We start from the raw sequence: 27,714 nt of genomic DNA, 5'->3' as shown, positions 1-27,714 counted from the left end.
TAACAGAAATCTGGAAACAACTCAAGTTCCGGTTTAACTGTCATTCAACCATACATGAATACCCATGAATATAGCCAATCAACAGTGTTCCTCTGGGGCCAAGGAACAAAACACAATACCAACTGTCATACACAGCACAAGGCACATATAGAACACAGGATAAAATATAGCCCTAGTCCCTGACTGACATGTCCTGTAAATTGATTTGTGTAAGGATACTGTTGGCGAGAACAACCCCTCAGTAGTATGCAGATAAAAGAAAGTGTGTACACAATCCAGCTTATCCTCCACCACTGGAGGGCAGCACCAATGGGAGGAGCCAACCACCCCCCCCCCCCCCCCTTAACCACCCATCCAGCATGGACACCACACCACACCGTCTCCAGCGTCTTCTCTCCTGGGCAGCTGCATCAGGCGAGCCTGTGGCATGAGGCCGAGTCCACACCATAACCAAGGCCACACAGCTCCCTCGCTGTCTGTCTCACCAATAAACCAGTGAACTGGACTTGCAGTATTCTACATTACCAATATCCAACAAGAAAACATCCAAGACAATCACTCGCTGTTAGATGGCACACTGCCTTCACACAGCAGTTCCGATGCCTTTATGTAGCAGGCAGCAACATGGCCTGTACCAAGGCCAGTTTCTCCACCAACAGGCCACTTGCTGATAGGGTATACCTGCAGTATTTGAAGTTCTTAATGTCCAGAGGGTCTTGGGATCGCAATAAAAAGTTTAAAAAAGACAAAAACACCTTTGTTTGGCCCCTGAGGCTGCTGCGTCAGAGCACAAGCCATCTTAGCAGAAGCAGTATTCGAGTTCAAGAGAAATCCATACATATTAAGGCAGGAAATTCAGGCTGAGAGGAGACTGGATCAGCCATGATGAAATGGCGGAGACGACTCAATGGGCCAAATGGCCTCATTCTGTTCCTATATCTTATAGTCTTATAAGTCACTCATTGTCCAGAGGAAGTAAGCCAAACTAGAAATACAACACTGCCAGTAGTTTAAAACCTCCACCAAATCTAAGAATTTTCACAAACAAAAATGATGCTAAATTTTGAGTATATAATTTAAAAATTACTTGGTGAATGTACCTCACTTGATATTAATCGGCTGTCCACTTCATTATATGTTTTTCTTATATCTGTTATGGTCATCACTTCTGAAGATATTACATTGATGCCAAAGGACACTTTCTCCTCTGCCACAAGAATTGAAGGCACTGGTGAATTGGTCAAATCATTCACTGTAAAATAAGAAGCAAGAGATTAGTTATGGAGCTGGCTGAAATGGAATTTCACTGGTGGTCCATGGATCACCAACCTACCTGGTAAATAAACAGACTGAAAGTTTCCTAAATAATTTGGCCCTAGTTGGTGAATGAATTCAACACTCTCCGAAGAAATCACCTCTTCAAGGAGATAAGTAGGGCCGAGACGCCAAACTAAGGAAGATCTCTGCTTCCAGATCTGGGGAGTCCCAATAAGTCCGTGAACGTCAATGACAGCTGAAGAATCCAAAGAGAAATGCATCCCTGGAAATGTCTGAATGTACTGCATCTGTTACAGGCAAAATAATCATCAATTACTCACAATCAAGAACAAACGTCACCTGCTTACTGCATGATTTCTTGAATCCTGCAACTATAACTCTGATTTCCAGATGCTGAGGAAAATCTGAATTAATTTCAGACTACCCCACTATCTGCAAATTCAAGATGAATTGGCTTTATTTTTCACATGTACATTGAAAATTACAGTGAAATATTGCACCAATCAAATCAGTGAGGATTGTGCAGCCTGCAAGTGTCATCATGTTTCCAGTGCTAATGTAGCATGCCTACAACTCACTAACTCTAACCTATGTCTTTGGAATGTGGGAGAAAACCAGAGAAACCTACATGCTCACGGGGAGAACATGCAAAATCCTTACAAGCAGCAGTAGGCACTGAATCCCAATTGGTGATAGCTTTAAAGCCCAGGGAACCACCTTCACACACCTTTTGTCACTGAAATGTTAACATTCTGAACCACCGACAGAAGTTGCTCGCTGTCCAGAGTAAGCAAGCCAAATTGGAAATACAACACTGCCAATACGCCTTCCGTAAATCTGAGTATCTTCAATTTAATGTAGAAGGACAGCACAGGAATAGGCCCTTCTAGTCCAAACCCATATGTCTTTGGAATGAGGGAGAAACAGAAAAGCACCTGGAGGAAACTCACTAAGTCACAAGGAGAACATACAAACTCTTTCCAGACAGGAATTGAACCCCAGTCACTGGCACTGCAAAGCATTGCACTAACCCGTTACGTTACTATGCCATCCCAAAATCAAATGTGTTAAATTCCAGGTACAGTATATAGCTTTTAAAAAGTCTTTAATTTCTAACTTTATGGTTTATATAATTCTTTATCCTTTACAATTGTTGAATGGTGTTTTTGTTGCATGCTGTGCCAACACACCGCAACAAATTTCTAATACATATATATGGTGAATAAAGTTGATCGTCGATCCTAACCACTACGCCATTTGTATTGCTTTTTTATAAATGGTTTGTTAATAGCTTTCCTTTCCAAATCAATTGACTGAGATACTCCTCACATCTGTATGTATTATTAAAATTCTGTATAGGCTACTCAGTTCCTGTCCATAAACACTGATTTAGTACTGTAGCAGGGCAACTGATATAAAATGTGGTAAGGCTATAATCGTGGATAAAGAAAAGGAATAATAAACACAAAAAAGTCTGCAGATGCTGGAAATCCAAAGCCACACACACAAAATGCTGGAGGAACTCAGTAGTTCAGGTAGCATCTACGGAGGGAAATAAACAGTTGATGTTTTGGGCAAGTTCCTTCTTCAGGACTGGAAAGGAAGGGGGAAGACACCAGAATAAAGTGGGTGAGGGGGAAAAGGATAGCTAGAAAGTGAAGCTAGGTGGGTTGGAAAGATAAAGGGCTGGAGAAGCAGGAATCTGATAGGAGAGGAGAGTGGACCATAGGAGAAAGGGAAGGAGGGGAACCAGGGGGAGGTGATGGGCAAGTGAGAAGAGGTAAGAGGCCAGAGTGGGGAATAGAAGAAGAGGGGAGGAGGAGGGAATATCTTTACAGGGAGAAATTGATATTCATGTCATCAAGTAGGAGGCTACCCAGAAGGAATATAAGGTATTGCTCCTCTACCCTGAGGGAAGCCTCATCTTGGCACAAGAGAAATAGGAAAGAATTTGTTTTGTGAGAATAGCTTGTGGATGATGTTTTGATCCTCCATCTAGGACTGAGGATATTGAACACCAGGAAGAGAAATTCCTCAAAATGATTCATGTGAAAACCATATTTTTTAAAAAACATTACAGCAGCTCACATAGAAAACAATGAAATGCTTTCAGTTTAAAATAAATGACTGCAATGGAAGACATGGATCTATAACTTGTTGTGAATTTAAAATTAAAAGCCACATGATCCACCTTTGCCGTTCCAATGACTTTTCCATTTAAGTAGGCGAAGACGGTGCTGTTTTTTCGAACATCTTTGCTTAGTGTCACAGCCAAGTGGTGCCACTGACCGATAACCAAGTACCTGGAAATATCGAACTCAACGGCAGTGAGTGCAGATGGCTGTTGGTCTTGCTCTACTTTGTTCCATTCTGAAGTGGACAGTAAGAAGAATTGATCAGATAGTTAGAATGTACTGTAGTACATGAACGGGTCAAGCCCAATGCCAAATTAAATCCCTTCTGCCTGCTCGTGATCCATACACCTCTATTCTATGTACAGTATATTCATATGTCTGTCTAAAAGCCTCTTAAACAGCAGTGTCCTATCAGCTCCCACCAGTAACCCTGGCAGCCCGTACCATGCCCTACCACTCTCTGAGTAAAAAGAATTCCCTGCATATCTCCTTTAAACTTGCCCCACCTCACTTTAAATGCATGTTCTTTTGTACTTGGCATATATAACCTGGCAAAAGGATTCTGACTGTCTACCCCAGGTGTTCCCAACCTGGGGACCACAGACCCTTGGTTAATGGTAGTGGCCATGGCATAAAAAAGGTTGGGAACCCTTGGTTTAGAGGAACGTTGGGAACCAGGACAGAGGAGAAAAGAAAGGGAACTTTGTAAGCATCACCTACTGAGTCAGACACCTTACCATCAGGACTTCCAAATGATCGGAATGGTATTGGTATTGGAATTGGTTTATTATTGACACACGTAGCGAGATACAGTGAAAAGCTTGTCTTGTACATTGTTCATACATAACAAATCATTACACAGTGCATTGGGCTAGAATAAGGTAAAACAACAACTAAGTATAACAAAGCGTAAAAGCTATAAAAAGAACACAGTGCAGGTAAACGATAAAGTGGAAGATCATAACGAGATAGATTGTGAGGCCAAGAGTCCAATTTATCAAAACAAGAGATCCATTCAAGAGTTTAATAACTTTGGGATTGAAGCTATCATTGAGCTTGGTGGCGTGTGCTTTCAGGCTTTTGTATCTTTTGCCCGATGGGAGAGAGAAGAAGGAATTGTCTCAGTGGGTGAGGTCTCTGGTTATGCTGGTTGCTTTACCAAGGCAGAGAGAAGCTGTTGTTCAGTATGAGAATGTTCAGCCAGACAATGGGTTGGTGGAGGGGAACTGGCTGGGTCTCTGCAAAGGGTCCTCAGACCATCCTGATGCAGGATGGAGGTATAGAGGATCATATGTCCATTCTGAGGGTGAGCATGTTGGTATCGGAGTACTGAAAATGGTCGATCTGGTAGAGAGTGAACTATTCCCATTCACTCATTGACCTGATAACCTTGTTTACAGCTTATTGCCCTGGTCAAAATGGTTTTAACCCATCAGAAATACCACTTCCCTCTTCCTCCCTGCAGCTTAACAAGCTTCTTTTTATCTCTTCTTTAATTCTGACAAAGAGTGCCCAATCTGAAACATTAACTTCCTGCAGACGTAGCCTCAATTCCTGAGTATATTCAGCTGTTTCTCTTTTAGTTTCAGATTTCCAGAATAAAATCACAGGGTGTAGCACAGAAACAGGTCCTTCAGCCCAGCTCTTCCAACCGACCAGGTTACCTACCTGAACTACACCTAACCCATCCATATTGACCAGGTTATCTAACTCAGCTAAACCCAGCCGCCTCCATTGTCCCATACCCCTCTAAAATTACCTATTTCTCTACTCATATACCGGCCCAGATGTCCTTTAAACAGTGTAATTGTATTCACGTTGACCACTTCCTTGGGAAGCTTGATCTGCATAAAAATGTTGCTAGTCAGCTTTCTTTTAAATCGTTCCTCTCACCTTAAGTTGTTAATTTTATTTTCTTATTTATTTTGAGATACAGCTCAGGACAGATCCTCTTGGCCTAATGAGCCATGCCACCCAGCAACTCACGGACTTAACCCCTGTCTAATCACAAGACAGTTCATTGATAGTCTCCTGTTCTAATTAAGCAACACAGCACCCCAAATAAATGAAGAGAATCCTAGCAATTTTCTCTATTTAGTTTTTGTTCTTTAAGTGCTGTTCCAAATAAACATCTGCCCCAGTTAAACGATGGTGCGTGCGTGTGTGTGTGTGTGTACACGAGGGGTATATGTTCATGGCCTAAGGTAGGAGCACATTTATTTTTCAACATAGTCCCCTCCTACATTTACACACTTAGTCCAGCGGTCGTGGAACATACGGACCTTGGACCTCCAGAAAGTGTCCACAGATGGGTGATTGATAAGTTCGTGGCCTAAGGTAGAAGGAGATGAGTTATTAACTTCAAACTTTCTGCATAATCACTCAAAGAGTTGACCTGCATGTGCATGTAACAAGAGCTGTATAACTCACCTCCTTCTACCTTAGGCCACGAACTTATCAATCACCCATCTGTGGACACTTTCTGGAGGCCCAAGATCCATCTGCTCCACGACCGCTGGACTAAGTGTGTAAATGTAGGAGGGGACTATGTTGAAAAATAAATGAGCTAAGTTTTCTAAGATTGACTCCTGCCTTAGGCCACGAACATATCAATCACCCCTTGTATATAAACTATAAATGAGAATAAAAATATAAATAAAGTGTCTATTTCTTATTGTAATTTTAGTTCTTTTTATGATGTATTGCATTGTACTGCTGCCGTAACAACAGCAAATTTCACAACATATGCCAGTGATATCAAACCTGATTCGATTCTCAAGATTGGTACATTTCCACTTACAGCCAAAATGAAAAACAGGGCCCATATATGTATAGATGAATCCAATTGGGAATCTGGGAATTTTTTACCTATAGAGTAGTTGGAACAGGGAAACGGCTGACACAAAGGTGTAGTTGAAGCAGGTAGCACAATAGAGTTGTTGAGGCAAATAGGTTGGTCATACAAATGTACTGAGGTGGCTAAGTAGATGGTGTGATGTGCACATACAGATTGGATTGAGCTACTAGAGGAATTTTGCACCATAAACACACAGGAGGATTTCCCATTCAAGGAGGCCTGTTTTTGGCTGTACAATTCCGTGCCAGTTTCCACTTGAGTAGATCACTCACATTTTTTCCAACCTGCAACTCCCTTTTACTTCCATCATCAAGATGGTTAAAACTATGAATTCCTCCCCCCCCCCCCCCCAAACACACACTTTCAAGAATTCTCTGTTAAATAACCATTGGCACCAGTGACACTATTTCTTCTTTTAATTATGCGTCTTCTCCAGAACTGCAATCGATTACAGTCTGTAATTTTGATTTTGATTATGGATTTTTGGGCCAACTGAGTGACCTGGTGCTTTTGCTATCTCCTGGGGAATTTGGCTAAGTTGAGGGTATAGTGTGCAGCCGTCATTTCCTAATGGTGGAACATAAACCCATGGTCAGCTCCATTACTCCCCACTGATTAAAGTGTCGAGTGAGGTTGAAATTGACAAGGATGAGAGTGGAAAGCGAGGAGGTGTTCAGCACTGTCTGCCTGCGTTTATCTGATTTTCCTCTTGCTGCTGCGGGAGGAAAATTCACGAGTCTTGGGTTTGATCACCTCGGTGATGTGGCTTGTGGCTCTGGGACTCTTTGTCGGGGGAATCCCCTCTGTCGGGGGAATCTGCAGTTCATTGTTTAATGCCTTCAGCGCTGAATGTGCTCTGCGGACTCACTTCTGGAAGACTCTTCAGTTCATGTTCCATGTGTATTCGGTTACTCTTTCTCGCTATTTGTGCGATTTGATTGGGGCACTTTGGTGCAGAACTGGTTCCGGGCTGCAGTCATGGACACGACGCTAAACTGGACTGACTTAGCGGTTGTCACTCCTGGATCATTTTTGAAGACTCCACAGTTTGATGTTTAATACTCTGTGTGTTCTTTAGTCACTTTCTTCTGTTTGCACATTTGCTTTTTTTGGGCATTGGGTGTTTGATGGTTATTATCAGAGAATGTATACAGTATACAACCTGAAATACTTGCCTTTGCAGACATCCATGAAAAATCAGAAGACTCCAAAAGAGTGAACAACAGAAAACTGTTGGAACCCCAAAGCCCCCTCTCCCCCCTCCCCTGCGCAAGTAGCGGTAAGCACCAACACATCCACGTGGTCCCACGGTGTTTCTTTGTTTCATGGCTGCCTGAGGGAAGACGAATCTCAGAGATGTATACTCCATACATACTTTGAATCTTTATGCAATGTACCACTCCCTACAATCCCATCAAGGATGATAAGACCCAGTGCAATAAAACCCCCAGCACTCGGTTCAGTAGCACCTAACACAGTCTGCAAACTAGACAAGAGACATTCTTTCATGTAATTCCACCAGAAGCGACATATTTATTGCCTGAGTTTACAGGAAACAGAACCAGAACTTTGTAAAATTGAGTGTTATAGGAAAGAGTTAATGCACTGTACCCAATGGTTCAAACACCTCCTCCTGTGTGGAAATGACCAGTTGGTTACCAGGTGCTGAAATGCTGATGGATAAACAAGTGTAATCTCTTTCCATCTTCGACATGTGCCGGAAGAGAGTCAGGAATCGAACGGGATGTGCATCAGCAGCGGAACTGAAGCTGATAATCATAAACCATGTGGAGTATGTCAAGCCAACAGGTGGTGGAAATCCCCGGCAACCTGAAAGAGAAACCAAAGAAAAAAATAGAGAAAGACAGAAATACAAAAGTACAAAACAACAAAAAAAAATACAGAAGTCCTTCACTAACTTGGGTGAGACTGGAACTAGAGGTCATGAGTCAGAGTGAAAGGTGAAATGTTTTAGGAGAGCAGGAGTGGGAATTTTTTCACTCAGAGGGTGGTGAGAGTGTGGGATGAGCTGCCAGCACAAGTGGTGGATGCAGGTTTGATTTTGACATTTTAGGATAGGTACATGGATGGGAAGGGTATGAAGGGCTATGGTCCAGATGCAGGTCGATGGAACTAGGCAGATTAATAGTTCAGCATGGATTAGATGGGCCAAATGGCCTGATTCTGTGCTTCTAACTAGCCCATGACTCTATGACTCTAACTAGCCCATGTGCTGGCTTCCTTGCTGAGATTTTGAGCATTCCTAGTTGAAATGTGCAGTACAGATGCTCATATCTGACACTTGTCATTGACATGGGACAGCCTTGGACCATAAGAGTTCTGGCTAAGAATACAGAGGAGTTCAATATGTTCGTGTGCTTTAGGAAGAGCTGTCTCGGAAGGATAACTATGACTACTCCAATGTTGTGCACTCAGCCTCCCACTTCCTATCCTCAGCTTATCCACAACTCTGTCTCTTGAATCACCCACACAATCAGCCGCATCACCCACGCTGGTTTTCAGTTCTGTAACATGTTGAATTTATAATTCTCATCAAATGTGGAAATGTTCCAAGGTCTCACCCCTCTTCACCTCTTAAACTTTGCTCTTTCCTTCATGTTTCAGATAGAGCTTAAAACTTACGTCTTTGACAATGTTATCAATCTTCTGTCCTAATACCTCTACATGTCTCTGCATCTCAAGGAACACTTCATAATATTTTATTTTTCTTAAAACGTGATAAAATGCAAGAGTTTTCTGTAATTGTGAATGAAATGCAACATTATTAATGCATGAAAAGATATAAAAAGGGAAGTGATAAACACAAGAGGCTCTGCAGGTGCTAGAAATACGGAACAACACACACCAAAATGCTGGAGGAACTCAGCAGGTCAGGCAGCATCTATGCAGATGAATAAACAGTCAACATTTCAGACTGAGATCCTTCCACATGTGCCTGTTTTGTAGCACCTTTCTTATCCTTCTGCATATTAATGTAAATGCAAGTCTCCTAGATACTGACTGCTCTGCCAAGGGAAGTACACTATATGATACGTTAGAACATGGAGCAGTACCACACAGGAACAGGCCCTTCAACACTGCTTTGTATCAGAGATGATTGTTTGATTGGTCAGTCATGAAGTCACATGACATAATTTCTAATAATGTGGTCCAGCCACAGCAGGCAAGCTGTAAACATAAAAACCAGAGATTCTGCAGATGCTGGAAATCCAGATCAACAAACACAAAATGCTGGAGGAACTCAGCAGGTCAGGCAGCATCTGTGGAAATGGATAGGTAATCAATGTTTTGGACCAGGACCCTTCATCAGGACTGGAAAGGAAGAGGGAAGAAGCCAGAATAAGGTTGGGGAGGAGTGAGGGCTTCCCATCTCCTATCAACATCCTTCTTCTCCAACCCTTCACCTTTTCCACCTATCACTTCCCAGCTTCTTACTTCATCTCCTCTAGATAGATAGATAGATAGATAGATAGATAGATAGATACTTTTTTCATCCCCATGGGGAAATTCAACTTTTTTTCCAATGTCCCATACACTTGTTGTAGCAAAACTAATTACATACAATACTTAACTCAGTAAAAAAATATGATATGCATCTAAATCACTATCTCAAAAAGCATTAATAATAGCTTTTAAAAAGTTCTTAAGTCCTGGCGGTTGAATTGTAAAGCCTAATGGCATTGGGGAGTATTGACCTCTTCATCCTGTCTGAGGAGCATTGCATCGATAGTAACCTGTCGCTGAAACTGCTTCTCTGTCTCTGGATGGTGCTATGTAGAGGATGTTCAGGGTTTTCCATAATTGACCGTAGCCTACTCAGCGCCCTTCGCTCAGCTACCGATGTTATACTCTCCAGTACTTTGCCCATGACAGAGCCCGCCTTCCTTACCAGCTTATTAAGACGTGAGGCGTCCCTCTTCTTAATGCTGCCTCCCCAACACGCCACCACAAAGAAGAGGGCGCTCTCCACAACTGACCTATAGAACATCTTCAGCATCTCACTACAGACATTGAATGACGCCAACCTTCTAAGGAAGTACAGTCGATTCTGTGCCTTCCTGCACAAGGCATCTGTGTTGGCAGTCCAGTCTAGCTTCTCGTCTAACTGTACTCCCAGATACTTGTAGGTCTTAACCTGCTCCACACATTCTCCATTAATGATCACTGGCTCCATATGAGGCCTAGATCTCCTAAAGTCCACCACCATCTCCTTGGTCTTGGTGATATTGAGACGCAGGTAGTTTGAGATGCACCATATCACAAAGTCCTGTATCAGTTTCCTATACTCCTCCTCCTGTCCATTCCTGACACACCCCACTATGGCTGTGTCGTCAGCGAACTTCTGCACATGGCAGGACTCCGAGTTATATTGGAAGTCTGATGTGTACAGGGTGAACAGGACCGGAGAGAGCACGGTCCCCTGTGGCGCTCCTGTGCTGCTGACCACCGTGTCAGACCTACAGTCTCCCAACCGCACATACTGAGGTCTATCTGTCAAGTAGTCCACTATCCAATCCACCATGTGAGAGTCTACTCCCATCTCCGTTAGTTTGTGCCTTAAGATCTTGGGCTGGATGGTGTTAAAGGCACTAGAGAAGTCCAGGAATGTAATCCTCACAGCACCACTGACCCCATCTAGGTGAGAGAGGGATTTCACCTACCTACCCACCTACCTGGCTTCACCTATTACCATCTTAGCTTGTACTCCTTCCCCTTCCCCCACCTTCTTACTCTGGCATCTTCCCCTTTTACTTTCCAGTCCTGATGTAGGATCTAGGCCCAAAACATTGACCGTTCATTCCCTTCCATAGACACTTCCTGACCTGCTGAATTCCTCCATCATTTTGGGTGCTGCAGAAAGGGAAGTGGTTTGATTAAAGTATTCCAGCTGTCCCTATCTGTACAGTGTTATTTACCATCTAAGAAGTGCACAATTATTAAATAGAATATAAAACATCGTATGGAACTGCCTACTTACCATTCCCAATTCCACCAACCACCGGAGAATCAGTATTAGACCCCAACACCGTGGCCAGTGTGGGTAAGAAACAACACCTATTGAAAGATTCAAAGAGTTACATTTGCTTTCAAGAACTGATCGTGTTTGAGGCACTTTTCCTTTTTAATTTAATTTCAAAGGTTTCAAAGGTACTTTTAATGTCAGAGAAATGGAGACAATATACATCCTGAAATGCTTTTTCATCACATAATCTTATTTTTTTCCATTTTGTTTTATTTACAGACATAGGCCCTTCCACCCCAACGAGCCTGCACTGCCCAATTACACCCCTGTGACCAATTAGCATACAAACCGTACGTAATAGGAATGTGGGAGGGAACCGGACCACCAAGGGGAAACCCATGCGGTCATGGGGAAAACGTACAAATTGCTTATGGAGAGTGATGGAATTGAACCCAGATCACTGGCACTGTAATAGTGTAGCTAACCGCTATACTAACGGACCATCTATTTCCCTTTAGTTCTCAACTTCGCTGTATACACTCCCCCAATTCTTAAGTAATATCACCATTTCTGGCATCTTCAGGCCTGAATGCTTGAAACCACAGTGAGCAAAACAGTTCTGAATTGTCTTACTGCTTATTTCTTGTCATCTATCAGCAACTTTTTGAAACTAACACACGCTATTTAAAAATTGTCCATTTCAACCAACGTGTAGCGTCTAATGGTTACACAAGTGCACAATGTCTGATGTTAGTTAGAAACTGTTTGGCAATAGTCTCCTGTCTCAATTAATTGGCACAGTATACCAAATAAACACAGGAAATCCCAGCTACTTTCTCAATTAGTTTTTGTTCTTGAAGAGTTTCCCCAAATAAGTGGCTGCCCCGATTAATCAATGGCCCAATTAACCAGAATCCACAGTATCCCTGAATTCCCCTGAAGTATCCCAGCTTTCCTGTTGTCCTGCACCATGGAATGTAGCAGTTGCGCAGCATCTTACAGTGCTGGTGACTCAAGTTCAATTCCTGTCGCTGTGCAGGAAGACTTTGTATGTTCTTCCTGTGACCGTGTGCTCAGTTTCTCAGTTTCCTCCCACATTCCAAAGATGTCTGAGTTAGAGTTTGTAAGTTGTGAGCACGCTACGTTGACATTGAAAGCGTGGCAACACTTGTGGGCTGCCCCCAGCACAACCTCAGACTGGGTTGCTTATTGACGCAAATCACGTATTTCACTACATATTTTGATTTTTAATTTTTATTTATATGTTTGCTTGTGTGGCACGTGGCCAAGTGGTTAAGGTGTTGGTCTAGTGATCTGAAGGTCGCTAGTTCAAGCCTTGGCTGAGGCTGTGTGTGTCCTTGAGCAAGGCACTTAACCACACATTGCTCTGTGACGACACTGGTGCCAAGTTGTATGGGTCCTAATGCCCTTCCCTTGGACAACATTGGTGGCATGGAGAGGGGAGACTTGCAGCCTGCGCAACTGCCGGTCTTCCGTACAACCCGGCCCAGGCCTCAGTCATAATCGAAAATCGATGGACAGCCGAAGAAGAAGATTATATGTTTGCATTATTTATTTAATTTGATTATTGTTATGTATCACATTGTACTGCTGCCACAATAACAACAAATTTCACGGCATATGCCAGTGATATTAAACCTGATTATGATCCTGTTTCAATATACATGTGACAAATAAAGCTAATCTAATCTAATTCTCAAGAATTAACATCACCACTGACAGACACTAAATATCCCTGCAGTTTCACAGCATTCCTGTTGTCATGCAGCAGGTTCTGCAATCTAAATCAATCAATAAATCAATAGATAGATAGATAAATAGATAGGTCCTTCAAAATAACTAATTTTCCATTATAATATTTTAAAGAAAACTGTGCTTAAATCATATTTCATAAAAAAACAAGAGATTCTGCTGATGCTGGAAATCTTGAGCAACACACACTAAATGCTGGAGGAACTCAGCTGGCCAGGCAGCATCTATGAAGGGTAATGAACAGTCCGGCAAAAACCCTTCAGGGGGAATATACAAACCCTTCCCCCTTCCTTTCCAGTTCTGAAAAATGGTCTCAGCCCAAAACATCAACTATATATTCATTTCCATAGATGCTGCCAGACCTGCTGAGTTCCTCCAGCATTTTGTGTGCGCTGCTATATATTGTACCAAACAGGATGCACTGTGGTTAGCACAGCACTGCTAATTCCAGGTTCCCCTGCACATCCTGTACCACCATGAGTTAGAAATGGATCACTGCTTTGTCATTGCTGCGTCTAAACATTGTTGAGGCCATCACTGCCCACAGCCTGGAAATGAACATAAAAATGCTGAGTAGGATACTCTCATTCTCACAGATGCACAAGCATTTCAGTTTGTAGTACATACGGCATTTTATATTGAACAGCTTGCCCCAAACTGAATGAAATCTGGCAGTCGACCTTCGGATAATAACAGTTAAAGCAGGCAAACAGCGAGGCACCATCAGCTCTAATTCTCCTTCCTTGTGGATCCACCATCTGTTGACACACCACCCATCTGAACTTAATAACCATAATTACATGACTGGGATTGCTAGACCTTGAATGGAAGCCAGGTTAGGAAAGCTGCTGTAAGTCTACTTGTCAATTTACAATGAGCTGACTGATAGAAAGCATCCATCCCAGTGCTGTGGCCAAATCAAAGTGCATTTATTATCAAAGTACATATATGTCACCATTTGCAACCCTGAGATTCATTTTCTTGTGGGCATTTACAGTAAATACGAAGAAACATGACAGAATCAATGAAAGATTGCTCTCACAAACAGATGGACAAACAGCCCATGTGCAAAAGACAACAAACTGCAAATATAAAAATTAAAAATAATAATAATAAACAAACAACAAATATTGAGCACATGAGATGAGGAGCCCTTGGAAGTGAGTCCATAGGTTGTGGGAACAGTTCAGTGATGGGGTGAGTGAAGTTGAGTGAAGGTATCCCTTCTTGTTCATGAGCCTGATTGTTAAGGGGTAATAAATGTTACTGAACCTAGTGATGTTAGTCCTGAGGCTCCTGTATCTTCTTCCTGATGGCAGCAGTGTGAAGAGAGCATGGCCTGGCTTGTGGAGGTCGCTGATGATGGATGCTGCTTTCCTGCGACAGCGCTCCATGTAGATATGCTCAATGGCAGGGAGGGTTTTATCCACGATGGACAGGGCTATATTCACGACTTTCCTCACCTCCTCAGTTTTTAAGTCTTAGTGTTCAGACATTAAATTTTACAGACATCCCAAGCGGCATTTTCACTGCAGAAGACTGACAATCGAAACTCCACTTACAGTTGAGCATAAAAGACTCCATGGTACCATTCAAAGGGACTTCTCCCAGTGTCAACATCAAGTGTAAGGGGTTTGTACATTCTCCCCGTGACCATGCAGGTTTCCTCCAGGTGTTCAGGTTTCCAAAGATGTACGGTTAGAGTTTGTAAGTTGTGGACATGCTACGTTGATGCCAGAAGTATGGTGACACTCGCAGGCTGCCCAGCACAACCCTCGCTGATTATACGTGATACAAACAATGCACTTTATGTTGCCTGACAAATAGAGCTAATCTCTCTATGATCCCTAAAGCAACACCATAAATTACTTGGTCATTAACCTCATTGACATTCATAAGTGTTGTCATGATGAAGGGTGTCAGTCCAAAATATCCACTGTTTATTCCTCTCCATAGATGCTGCCTGACCTGCTGAGTTCCTCCAGCGTTTTGTGTGTTGCCCATTTACTGTTAATATTGTTTCCCACAAAATAATAGTGACTAATTTCACTAACAGTGAAATGCTTTCAAAGGTGAATGTTCATTATGAAATCAAATAATTTTGTTTCTTTCCATGCTATCACTTTTAAGTTTCCTCACAAGTTTAACTTATAAGATTAGCTTTATTTGTCACATGTACATCGAAGCAGACAGTGACATTTTTTAATTTTCTTTTGAGTTGACTTTATAGTTCACAGAAACTGATGTACTATAGCAGTGTCTGCAGATAAACATCCCTCATTTGTATTGAGTGCTGATGAAGGGTCTCTGCCCAAAATGTTGATTCTGTATTCCTCTCCATAGATGCTGCCTGACTTGCTGAGTTCCTCCAGTATTTTATTTATTTTATTTAGAGATACAGTGCAGAATAGACCCTTCTGGCTATTCAAGCTGTACCACTCAGCAAACCCCGACCAACCCCATTTTAACCCTAACCTAATAACAGGAAAATTTACAATTAACCTGCCTAGTACATCTTTGGACTGAGGGAGGAAATGCCCCCCCCCCCGCCCCATTCCACAGAGGACGCTGGGTTGGAACTCCAAACTCTGAAGCCCCAAGATGTAATAGCGTCGCACTAATGGTGACACTACCGTGGCACTCAATTTGTGTGTGGTGCTCTGGATTTCCAGCATCTGCAGAACCTCTTGTGTTTGTCCCTCACTTTGCCTTCATATTATGGACTGTGTGCATGAAAGGCAAGGCCAAGGTTATGGCCAAATTACCCCTGAGAAGACAATCGTGAGGCATATTCTGAGACAGTGTTAGTCCTTTTGGTGAAGGTACCTCCGCATAATTATTGGTGGGGAGTGAGAGGGTTCATATCCAGCAACAAACTGTGATACACTTCCATTCAAAATCATTAGACCATGAGTCATAGGAACAGTATGCGGCCATTCAGCACATCTTGCATAACCTGGAGGGGAGCCTGCAGGTGGTGCCGTGACCAAGGCCAGCAATGTTTGTCCTTCTTGGTGAAGGCACAGTCAGAGTAACCACAGCGCATTTTATGGATGGCACACATTGCGTCCACTGTGTGCAGCCACTTCTTTCAGAACTGGTGAATTTATCATTTTCCAAGCTCATTCACATCGTTCAAATTCAGGTCAGATCAGATCACATTCAGATTTCTTTATAAGACCATAATACCATAAGACATAGTAGCAGAATCAGGCCATTTGGCCCATCGAGTCTGCTCCACCATTTAATTATGGCTGATCCTTTTTCCCTCTCCTCAGCCCCATTGCCCAGCCTTCTCCCCGTAATCTTTGGTGCCATGTCTAACTAAGAACCAATCAATCTCTGCCTTAAATACATACAACCAGCTGGCCTCCACAGCTGCCTGTGGTAACAAATTCCACAAATTCACCGTCCTCTGTCAAAAGAAATTCCACTGCATTCCTGTTTTGAAAGGGTGCCCCTCTATTCTGAGGCTATGCCGTCTTATCCTAGAACCCCCCCCCCCCCACACACACACACACACACACACACACCATGGAAAACATCATTTCTACATCTACTCTGTCTAGGCCTTTCAACATTCAAAAAGTTTCAATGAGATCGCCCCTCATCCTTCTGAATTCCAGCGAGTACAGGCCCAGAGCCATCAAACATTCCTCGTATGATAACCCTTTCATTCCCAGAACCATCCTTGTGAGCCTCCTCTGAACACTCTCCAATGCCAGCACATCAAGATGAGGGGCCCAAAACTGTTCACAATACTCAAGGTGAGGCCTCACCAGTGCCTTATAAAGCGTCACATCTCTACTCTTGTATTCTAGACTTCTTGAAATGAATGCCAACTTTGCATTTGCCTTCCTCATCACACACTCGACCTGCAAGTTAGCCTTTAGGGAATTCTGCACAAGGACTCCCAAGTCCCTTTGCATCTCAGATTTTTGGATTCTCTCCCCATTTAGAAAATAGTCCACACATTTATTTCTACTACCAAAGTGCGTGGCCATGCATTTTCAAACGTTGTATTTCATTTGCCACTTTCTTGCCCATTCCCCTAAACTGTCTGTCCTTCTGCAGCCTACCTGTTTCCTCAACACTACCTGCCCTTCCACTAATCTTTGTATCATCTACAAACATGGCAACAAAGCCATTTATTTCATCATCTAAATCATTCATATACAGCATAAAAAGAAGCGGTCCCAACACCGACCACTGCAGAACACCACTAGTCACTGGCAGCCAACCAGAAAAGGATCCTTTTATTCCCACATGCTGCCTCCTGCCAACCAGCCAATGCTCTAACAACGCCAGTAACTTTCCTGTAATACCATGGGCTCTTAACTTGGTAAGCAGCCTCATGTCTGGCATCTTGTCAAAGGCCTTCTGAAAGTCCAAATATACAACATCCACTGCATCCCCTTTATCTATCCCACTTGTAATTTCAAAGAATTCCAACTGGTTCATCAGGCAGGATTTTCCCTGAAGGAAACCATGCTGACTTTGTACTATCTTGTCCTGTGTCACCAAGTACTCCATCACCTCATCCTTAACAATCGACTCCAACATCTTGCCAACCACTGAGGTCAGGTTAACTGGTCTAAAATTTATTTTCTGCTGCCTCCCACCTTTCTTAAAGAGTGGAGTGACATTTGCAATTTTCCAGTTCTCCAGAACCATGCCAGAAATCTTCTCTAACGCTACCTCTTTCAGAACCCTAGGATGCAGTTCGTCTGGTCCGGGTGACTTGTGCACCTTTGCTCTTTCAGCATTTTAAGCACCTTCTCCCTTGTAATAGTAACTGCACTCACTTCTCAATCCTCACACCCTTCAACAACTGGCACACTGCTAGTGTCTTCAACAGTGAAGACTGATGCATAATATTTATTTCATTTGCCATCTCTTTGCTTCCCATTATTATCTCTCTAGCCTCATTTTCTAGCGGTCCTATATCCATGCTCACCTCTCTTCTATTTTTCACATACTTGAAAAAGCTTTTACTATTCACTTTGATATTATTTGCTAGTTTGCTTTCATATTTCATCCTTTCCCTACTAATGATTCTTTTAGTTGCTCTCTATAGGTTTTTAAAAGCATCCCATTACTGTTAATTTTTGCTTTGTTGTATGCCCTCTTTTTTACTTTGACATTAGCTTTGACTTTCCTTGTCAGCCACAGTTGTACTGTTTTGCCATTTGAGTATTTCTTTGTTTTTGGAATATGTCTATCCTGCACCCTCCTCATTTTTCCCAGAAACACACGCCATTGCTGCTCTGCTGACATCCCTGCCAGCAGCTCCTTCCAATTTACTTTGGCCAACTCCTCTCTCATACCTCTCTCATAATTTCCTTTACTCCACTGAAATACTGCTACATCAGACTTTCCTTTCTCCCTATCAGATTTCAAGTTGAACTCAATCATATTGCGATCACTGGTTCCTAAGGGTTCTTTTACCCTGTTCCCTAATTGCCTGCAGTTCATTACATAACACCCAGTCCAGATAGCTGATCCCCTCGTAGGCACAACAACAAGCCACTCTAAAAAGCCATCTTATAGGCATTCAACAAGTTCACTCTCTTAAGATCCATTACCAACCTGATTTTCCCAATCCATTTGCAAGTTAAAATCTCCCATGACCATCATTACATTGCCCTTATGACACGCCTTTTCTATTTCCCATTGTAATTCGTAGTCCACCTCCCAGCCACTGTTGGGACGCCTGTATATAACTGCCATTAGAGTTCTTTTACCCTTGCAGTTTCTTAACTCAACACACAAGGATTCAACATCTTCCAATCCTATGTCATATTGTTCTAATGATTTGATTCCTTTCTTTATCAGCAGTGCCATGTCACCCCCTCGTCCGATCCCTCCGATACAATGGATCTTGCACATTCAGCCCCCAACTACAACCATGGCTCCGTGATGGACACAACTTCATAAACAACAGTCTGCAAAAGTGCAACAAGATTATCCACCTTATTTCTTATACTCTGTTCATTGAGATATAACACTACGAGTACTGTATTTGGTCCAGTTGATAGGTTCACTCATCCTCCAATATCAGTAGCACCTGAACTTCTATCTACAAAGTCAAGTAATGAGCTTGCGTTCCTTTTTACTGACAAAATTCAGAAGATTAGACATGTTGTCAGTGTCTCTGCATCAGGCCAGAAGTCAATGTCATCCTTTCACTCACTTAGAACTAATTCAGTTAAGATTTCACAATCCAAACTGATTGACTATAAAACTTTAGAAGAAATTGTGCTACACTTGAGATCCTCGTCCTGTTCCCTTGACATTTTAAAAATGTTTTTAGCTGCATGGCACCAGACTTTCTGCAAATAGTCAACATTTCTCAGGCTACGTCCCCAAAGCCCTGAAAACTGCAATTATTAAGCCTATTTTTAAAAAGAACAACCCAGATGCCTCAGGAATTAATAACTACAGGCCTGTATCAAAATTACCATGATTAAGTAAAATCATTAAAAAGGTTGTTTATCAGCAACTTAACAGCTTTTTGGCATTAAGCAACTATGGATGTTCTCCGGTCAGGATTTTGACAACACCAAAGCACTGAGACTGTTCTGGTCAAGGTTTTAAATGACATCCGCTTAAACCATGATGATGATAAAATTTCTGTTTTGGCTTTACTGGATCATAGTGCTGCTTTTGACCATGGTATGTTACTGGGCAGACCGAAAACCTGGGTGGGACTTTCCAGTACAGTCCTAAAATGGTTTAAATTGTATTTACAGGACAGGGACTATTTTGTATTGATTGGTAGCTGCATAACTGACTGAACAAAAATGACATGCGGAGTGCATCAAGGGTCCATACTAGGGGCTCTTCTGTTTAACATATATGTGCTCAAATCTTGGTAAGCAACAAAATATCTTACTGTAATGGTAATGGTGTTTTAACAGGTCGCTGTAAAAATTCCCCAGACAGCTGCAGCTCATTCAGAACACTGCTGCTAGCATCCTCACTAAGACTGAGTAGAACAGATCACTCCAGTTCTCAGATGACTACACTGGCTTCCTGTCCAAAAGCTAGACTTTAAAATATTACTACTGGTTTATAAAGCATGGAATGGTCTAGGACCAAAATACATCTCCAATCTCTTGCTGCATTATGAACCTTCCCGAGCTCTCAGGGCTTACCGTCCCCAGGGTCAAAACTAAACATGGTGAAGCAACTTTTAGTTACTCTGCTCCACATGTCTGTAATAACCTTCCAAAGGATCTGAAGTCTGCCCCAACTTTAAGCTCTTTTAAATCAAGGCTTAAAACTTTTCTTTTCACTGTAGTTTCAATTAGAATCTCCTGTGCTGTGACTTCTATTTATCATATCTATTTTTATGTTATTTTCTTTTCTTATATATTGTCTGAGTTTTGATGTTTGATTTTTATATCTTGATCTATGTAAAGCATTTTGAACTGCCTTGTGTATGAAAAGTGTGGTGCAAATAAGCTTACTTGCTTGCTTACTGCATTTGCTGCCCCTTTTGATTCTGCATCCCTAATGCACTGGTATTTACCCTGTTGGCTGCAATTTTGTCCTGTCATCTGCCCTTCCTTCCTGACAGTCTGACAGCATGCTATCTTTACTTATTTACTATATGGCTTATCCCGAATCCCTTCATTCTGGTTCCCATCCCCCTTCCAAATTAAACCCTCCCCAACAGCTCTAACAAACCTCCCATGAGAATATTGGTTTCCCTCAGGTTCAGGTGCAACATGTCCCTTTTGTACAGGTCATACCTCCCACAGAACAGATCCCAGTGATCCAAGAACCTGAAGCCCTGCCCCCTGCACAAGCTTCTCAGCCAGTTTTATCAGCCAAGTCATCCTGATTCTACCCTCACTAGCACAGGTAGCAATCCAGAAATTACTACCCTGGAGGTCCTGCTTCTCAGCTTTCTGCCCAGCTCTCTAAATTCTCTCTTCAGGACCTCTTTGCTTTTCCTTCCTACGTCATTGCTGCCAATATGTACTAATACCAGGCTGCTCCCCCTCACCCTCCAAAGTGAAGTGAACACAATCCGAGACATCCCTGACCCTGGCACCTGGGATGCAACATACCACCCAGGTGTCACATTTATGTCCACAGAATCTCCTGTCTGTTCCTCCGACTATTCAGTCCTCTATCACCACCGCTCCCCTCTTCTCCCTCTTTCCCTTCAGCACCATGGACCAATGCATAGTGCCAGTAACTTGGTCTCCGTGGCATTGCCCCACAACAGTATCCAAAATGGTATATTTCTTATTGAAGGGAATGGCCACAGGGGTGCTCTGTGTTAACTGCCTATTCACTGTCCCATTCCTTCTCATGACAGTCACCCACCTACTCACCTCCTGCAAGTTAGGGGTGACTACTTCCCTGTAACTATGATTGATTATATCCTCACTCACCCGTACAAGCTGAAGGTCATCCAGCTGCTGCTCCAGATCCCTAACACGGTCTTCAAGCTGGAAGCACTTCATTCAGATGTAGTTCCCTGGGATACCCTGGTTCTCCCAGGACTCCAACATAACCATATAACAATTACAGCATGGAAACAGACCATCTCGGCTCTTCTAGTCTGAGCCGAACACCTACTCTCACCTAGTCCCATCGACCTGCACACAGCCCATAACCCTCCATTCCTTTCCTGTCCATATACCTATCTAATTTTACTTCTACTGGAAGCTCGTTCCACACAGCTACCACTCTCTGAGTAAAGAAGTTCCTCCTCGTGTTACCCCTAAACTTTTGCCACCTAACTCTCAACTCATGTCCTCTTGTTTGAATCTCCCCTACTCTCAATGGAAAAAGCCCATTAAAGTTAACTCTATCAATCCCCCTCATAATTTTAAATACCTCAATCAAGACCCCCCTCAACCTTCTACGCTCCAAAGAATAAAGACCTAACTTGTTCAACCTTTCTCTGTAACTTAGGTGCTGAAACCCAGGTAACATTCTAGTAAATCTCCTCTGTACTCTCTCTATTTTGTTGACATCTTTCTTATAATTCAGTGACCAGAACTGTACACAATACTCCAAATTTGGCCTTACCAATGCCTTGTACAATTTTAACATTACATCCCAACTCCTATACTCAATGCTCTGATTTATAAAGGCCAGCATACCAAAAACTTTCTTCACCACCCTATCCACATGAGATTCCACCTTCAGGGAAAAATGCACCATTATTCCTAGATCACTCTGTTCTACTGCATTCTTCAATACCCTACTATTTACCATGTATGTCCTATTTTGATTATTCCTACCAAAATGTAGCACCTCACACTTATCAGCATTAAACTCATCTGCCATCTTTCAGCCCACTCTTCTAACTGGCCTAGATCTCTCTGCAAACTTTGAAAGCCTACTTCATTATCCACAACGCCACCTATCTTAGTATCATCTGCATACTTACTAATCTAATTCACCACCCCATCATCCAGCACGAGGGAGAGTACACTAAGTACCCCTGACACAGTAGGAAAAAAGGGAAACTTAACAGTAACTTACCCAGAACCAATGCCTCATTTGAGCCGGCCTCCTTTGAACTAAAGCCTGACGTTCCCACTCTCACTACTGGCCCACTCCCAACAATGGCCGCTGTGTTTGTCTCTTCTGTTCTTTTATCTACTCCTCTCTGCGCTGCTCCCACCGCTGACTGGGTAGCCAAATTTACCACATGTACATCGAAACGCAGTGAAATGCACCATTTGCATTTACAACCAACATACCCAAGGGTGTGCTGGAGCAGCCTGCAAGTGTTGCCACCCATTTTGGCGCCAACATACAATGTCCATAATGTCGAGTAACACAGAACACAACAAGAACAATAATAGCATCCCATCCATCCACCCACACCCACGGACAATGCTCCAACTCCAGGGCAGGCCTCTGGCCTCCAGGCTTCCGTCATTGGGTTTCAAGTTCTGGACTATCGATCATCCTTCAGGCTCTAATCTTCCATATCAACTCCCGGACTAGACAATGTCAAGGCTCTGAACTCCAGGCTCTGAACTCATGATTTTTACTTAGTTATTCTAATTTCTTTCAGTTTCATGTGTGTACTGGACCTTTAATTCTCCAACAAATGAATATATTTGGCAACAATTTCCTTTATCCGTAATGCTCAGGCTATCAATTCAATCACTCCTGGAGTTTTGTATCTATCTCTCATACCCATAGCCGACGACAGACATGTCAAACTCTGTAAAGCAGGGCGCAACAGTTGATGTTGTTGAGTGGAAGTGTCGGGAGGACATCATGGAAACTAAGCTCATCACCCGATGCCGTGGGATCGTCATATGCTTTGGCAGGTTGGATAGGCCGTAAGCCAGAAATGGTTTGCTCTTTGCCACAAGTGAGCTTCTTCGAGTGTGGCTTTTCCCTCTGTCTGTCTCTGAAATAAGGAAAGGCAAGAGTTTAGACATTAAACAACATCCTTTGATCACTCAACGAAAATAACTATTCTAATATGTTATAACAAGTTCATGTTCAAAATATGAGTCTCTCTGAATCCTTTAAATCAATAGAATTCATTTTTTATCTCACATACTTTTTCATGATTGAAAAATCTATAATTTACTTTTCAAATTTATGTTCAAGATCGTCAAATTTCATAACATTTAAGAAGCAACAGGAAATACTTTGGAAAATTTAAGAAAATCACTACCAGTTTTAAGGTGGTAAATTAATATTTCAGTAATATTTGAGAAATCTTGTAAATATATTTGATTAAGTATTCTTTGTTGCTTATATAACTCGTTATGGTCATATGTAAAAGTACGTGAATTGCAACTGTCATCAGGCTACCACATCCTCCCTAATGGTAGCAATCAGAAGAAGGCAGATCCTGGGTAATGAGGGTCCTTAATGATGGATGCTGCCTTTCTGAGGCATCACCTGGATGCTGGAAAGATTAGTGCCAATGATGGAGCTGGCTGAGTTTAGTTTAGAATGAGAGGTAATATTGAAATATAAAAAGGTCCTGATGGGAAATGACTGGTAACTGTTGAAAAGTTTTCACTAATGGAATAATCTTGCACAGGGAACATAGTTACAACACAAAGGGCTTCTTAATTAAAACTGACGTGCATATTCCTTTTCTCACAGAGGATGGGGAATCTCTGGAATTCTCTGCCCCTGAGAGACATGGAGGCTGGATCATTGCAGTTGATGGATTTTTTTGGAAGATTGGGTAATTCAGGGTAATGGGGAACTGGCACAGACAAGGAGATAAGGCCTGGCACAGATCAGCCATGATAATGTTGAATGGTGGGGAAGGCTTCAGGGATGCAGTGAATATCAGGTATTGGAAATCTAAAATAAAAACAGAGAATGGTGGAAATATATTTAAATGATATGGTCACATCAGTGTTAAGAGAAACAGTCAATATTTCAGGTCAGACTGGGAGGGAGACCAAATATGCTGGTTAAACTGCACGGAGGGTGGGGGAAGGGGCTTAAGGTGTTCCTCAGAACGGATTCAAATAATTTGCCCCTCAGCAATTTGGATTATACAGAGTTGTAGAGGCACACTGTAATGGAAGCAAGCCTTGCGGCCCACAAGGACCACACTGACCATCGAGTGCTTATTTACAGTGTAAGTAATTTATACTAAAAGAGAAATAGACAAAAACTGACAGATACACTTGGGAAATCAACTGGCAGGATTTTCTAGGAGACAATAGTGGAGCCCAGACTTGCTGAGAATCCAATACCCCATGGCTGTTGACACCTTAGACTTGTGTTTGAATTAATTTGATTTACTTGAAGGTATATATTTTATTTAGAGATACAGTGTGGAATAGGTTTTTCTGGCCCAACAAGCTGTGTTGCCCAGCTACCCACCTATTTAACCGAGCCTAATCACAGCTCGATTTACAATGACCAATTAACCTACTAACCGGTACGTCTTTGAACTTGGAAGAAACCAGAGCACCTGGAGGAAACCCACGCACATATGGGAAGAACATACAAACGTCCTTACAGAGGATGTCAGAATTGGACTCCGAACTCCGACACCCCGAGCTGTAATAGCACCATGCTAACTGCTATGCCATCCTCTGTGTTTTTGGAGTGTTTAATCAACTTGCTTGATTTTTTTTTGTTATTACTGACGTCTGTGTTCAAAAGGTTAGCAAATGTTTCACTCAGCAAGCAGCCTGATTTCAAGCCCAGCTTTGCCAGCTGTCAAAGGTTGCCAGGTGGAGCTTTCTCACATTACCTCATGGAGGGTGGGTAGGAGGGAGGAACGGGGCTTGTTTTGCTGTTGTCATTTTGTTGCTTGTTATGTACTGTACTGTTCTGCTGAGTATTGTGGGCATGCTGTTTTGGCACCAGAATGTGTGATGACACTTGTTGGCAGCCCCCAGCACATCCGCATGTCTGTTTGTTGTTAATGCAGACGACGCATTTCACTATATGTTTCGATGTACTCACGATAAATGAATGAATCTGAATGATAATATGATGTCATACAAAGCCCTCACACCACAGGTGAACACATGTGAGCAAGGAAGTTCAAAACGAATGAACAGTGAGCAGCAGAATTGAGCCAGTAAGATCGAGCTGTGTACTAATTCAAAAACAAAACAGTAAACGCTTTCTCGCTGTAAATTATATACTTCTACCCACTTATAATACTTCCTGCCAGAATGCACTCTAACCCCAGCTCCAAAGTGCAAGCCAATCAACTAAAATCTCGTTTACAAAAGTTGTGCTATTCTGGTACTGCCACGATAACGTAGCAGTTAGTGCAACACTATTACTGCTTGGGACGTTGGAAGTTTAGAGTTGAATTCTGAAGTTATCTGTAAGGAGTCTGTATGTCTTCCCTGTGATCCACATATGTTTCCTTAGGATTCTCTGGTTTCCTCCCAGAGTCCAAAGACATACCAACAGATAAATTAATTTGTCATTATAAGCTGTCCCAAGATTAGTCTAGGGTCAAGTCAGGGATTTCTGGGGGGGGCACAGCTCAAAGGAATGGAAGGGCCTACTCCACACAGTATCTAAAAATAAAGAAAAAGCTAATTAAATAAAACAATTTCACAGTCCCCCTCCATTCCTCATAACCTCCAACACTTAGTAACCACAGCCTTACCTTTGGAGTTCACCTGGTGCCAGGACAATGTGGTTTGATGTTTACGAGATAAACCACACATCTGAGGCTTTCCAATCGCACAATTCAGTGGATCACCAAGGCGCAAGAAGTCCCTACAAAGGTTAAATCAGAAGGCAGTGGAATTAATTGATGATAAATCGTTAAAGGAAACCATTTAAACTATAAGACCATTGGAGTTTTGTGATGAATTCTCCAGTTAGTCCTGCTCCCCGCTTTAAAAGTTCAAAGGTCAAAATAAATTTAGTATCAAAATATGTAAATTTCATCATATACCACCCTGAGATTCATTTTCTTGCAGGCATTCACAGTAGAACGAACAAATAATAGAATTAATGAAAAACAACACATACGCTGACAATCAATCTGTTAAAGAAGACAAATTGGGCAGGTACAAAAAAATCAAACATTATTAATAATAATGATGAATAAATACATGAATTTATTAATGAATATTAACAAATAATGCATTAACTGAGAACACGAGTTGTAGAGTCCTTGAAAGTGAGTCTTTTAGGTTGTGGAATCAGTGCAGTGTTGTGGTGAGTGAAGTTATCCACACTGGTTCAGGAGCCTGATGTTTGAGGGGTAATAACGGTTTCTGAACTTGGTGGTGTGGGGCCTGAGGCTCCTGTACCTCCTTCCTGATGGCAGCAATGAGAAGACAGCAGTGTTCTTACTGATGGACGCTGCTTTCTTGTGGCAACATTCCTTGTAGATGTGCTCAGTGGTGGGAAGGATTTTCTTGTGATGGATTGGGTTACACTCACTTCTTTTATAGGTGTTTTGGATCTGCTTTTGTAGGCATTATCCTATTGTCCTATCATTTCTTTCCAAGTATTATTCAAAATTAGTTACTCAATTACCAAAGAGTAAAGCAAACATCTTGTCCCACAAGCTAATATTTATATATTTAGTTCTGTGGAGGAAATTTCACTGGCTTTAATAATATTTTGATGGTGTGAAGCTAAGGCTCTGACACGTTTAGCTCTGATGTTTTGGGTGGACCTTGTAGGTCCTGACACAACAGAAAGCTAAGAAGGAAGTTTTCACGGAGTCCTGCAAAACTTTCCCCCCATTGGTCATGTATCTTTTGCTCTCACCGAGAATGTCCACCCCATTGACAGGGATTTGTTCTTCTGCTCTGCAAAGAAACTTGCCACACGTTGAGGTATATTGAAAACTGCTTTGAGTTACTACATAAATGATGGAGCTATCACAAAAAGAAACAATTCCTGATCAAAAGGCATCATTCACAGTATGTAAACACAAGAGGTTCTGTAGATGCTGGAAATAGAGAATAACACACGAAGAATGCTGAATTCCCCCAACATTTTGTGTGCGTTGTTCTCAATATGTCTTGTTTTTAAGGGGAGTCCAGTCTTTGTTAAATACTACAATCTTATAGCAGTGTTATTAGGTTTTCATGGATCTAAATCCAATAACTGGCTTCCAATCAACATTGTTGGAGAAACTTCGGTGGAAGGAATGCAATGGTTCAAGAAGGACAATTAGGGATGGTCAGCAAATGCTGACCTTGCCAGCAATACACAGATCCAATAAAATA

General features: G+C 42.2%; 1 protein-coding gene across 1 annotated transcript in view; it reads right to left on the bottom strand.

The window, feature by feature from the left end:
- The window catches only part of wdfy4 (WDFY family member 4), a 427,205-nt gene that overhangs the window by 323,950 nt on the left and 75,541 nt on the right, over positions 1-27,714 (bottom strand). Inside the window, exons 16-22 of the mRNA XM_073025649.1 lie at positions 26,130-26,242; positions 23,204-23,423; positions 11,270-11,346; positions 7,882-8,100; positions 3,470-3,648; positions 1,334-1,565; positions 1,101-1,252 (exon numbers count right to left, since the gene is read on the bottom strand). Of these exons, the coding sequence (XP_072881750.1) occupies positions 1,101-1,252; positions 1,334-1,565; positions 3,470-3,648; positions 7,882-8,100; positions 11,270-11,346; positions 23,204-23,423; positions 26,130-26,242 (1,192 nt within the window). The remainder of the gene's footprint in view (positions 1-1,100; positions 1,253-1,333; positions 1,566-3,469; positions 3,649-7,881; positions 8,101-11,269; positions 11,347-23,203; positions 23,424-26,129; positions 26,243-27,714) is intronic.

The sequence above is a fragment of the Hemitrygon akajei genome, chromosome 21 (assembly GCF_048418815.1).
Source record: "Hemitrygon akajei chromosome 21, sHemAka1.3, whole genome shotgun sequence".
NCBI classification, from domain to species: domain Eukaryota; kingdom Metazoa; phylum Chordata; class Chondrichthyes; order Myliobatiformes; family Dasyatidae; genus Hemitrygon; species Hemitrygon akajei.
This window is presented reverse-complemented; position numbering and strand designations above follow the sequence as displayed.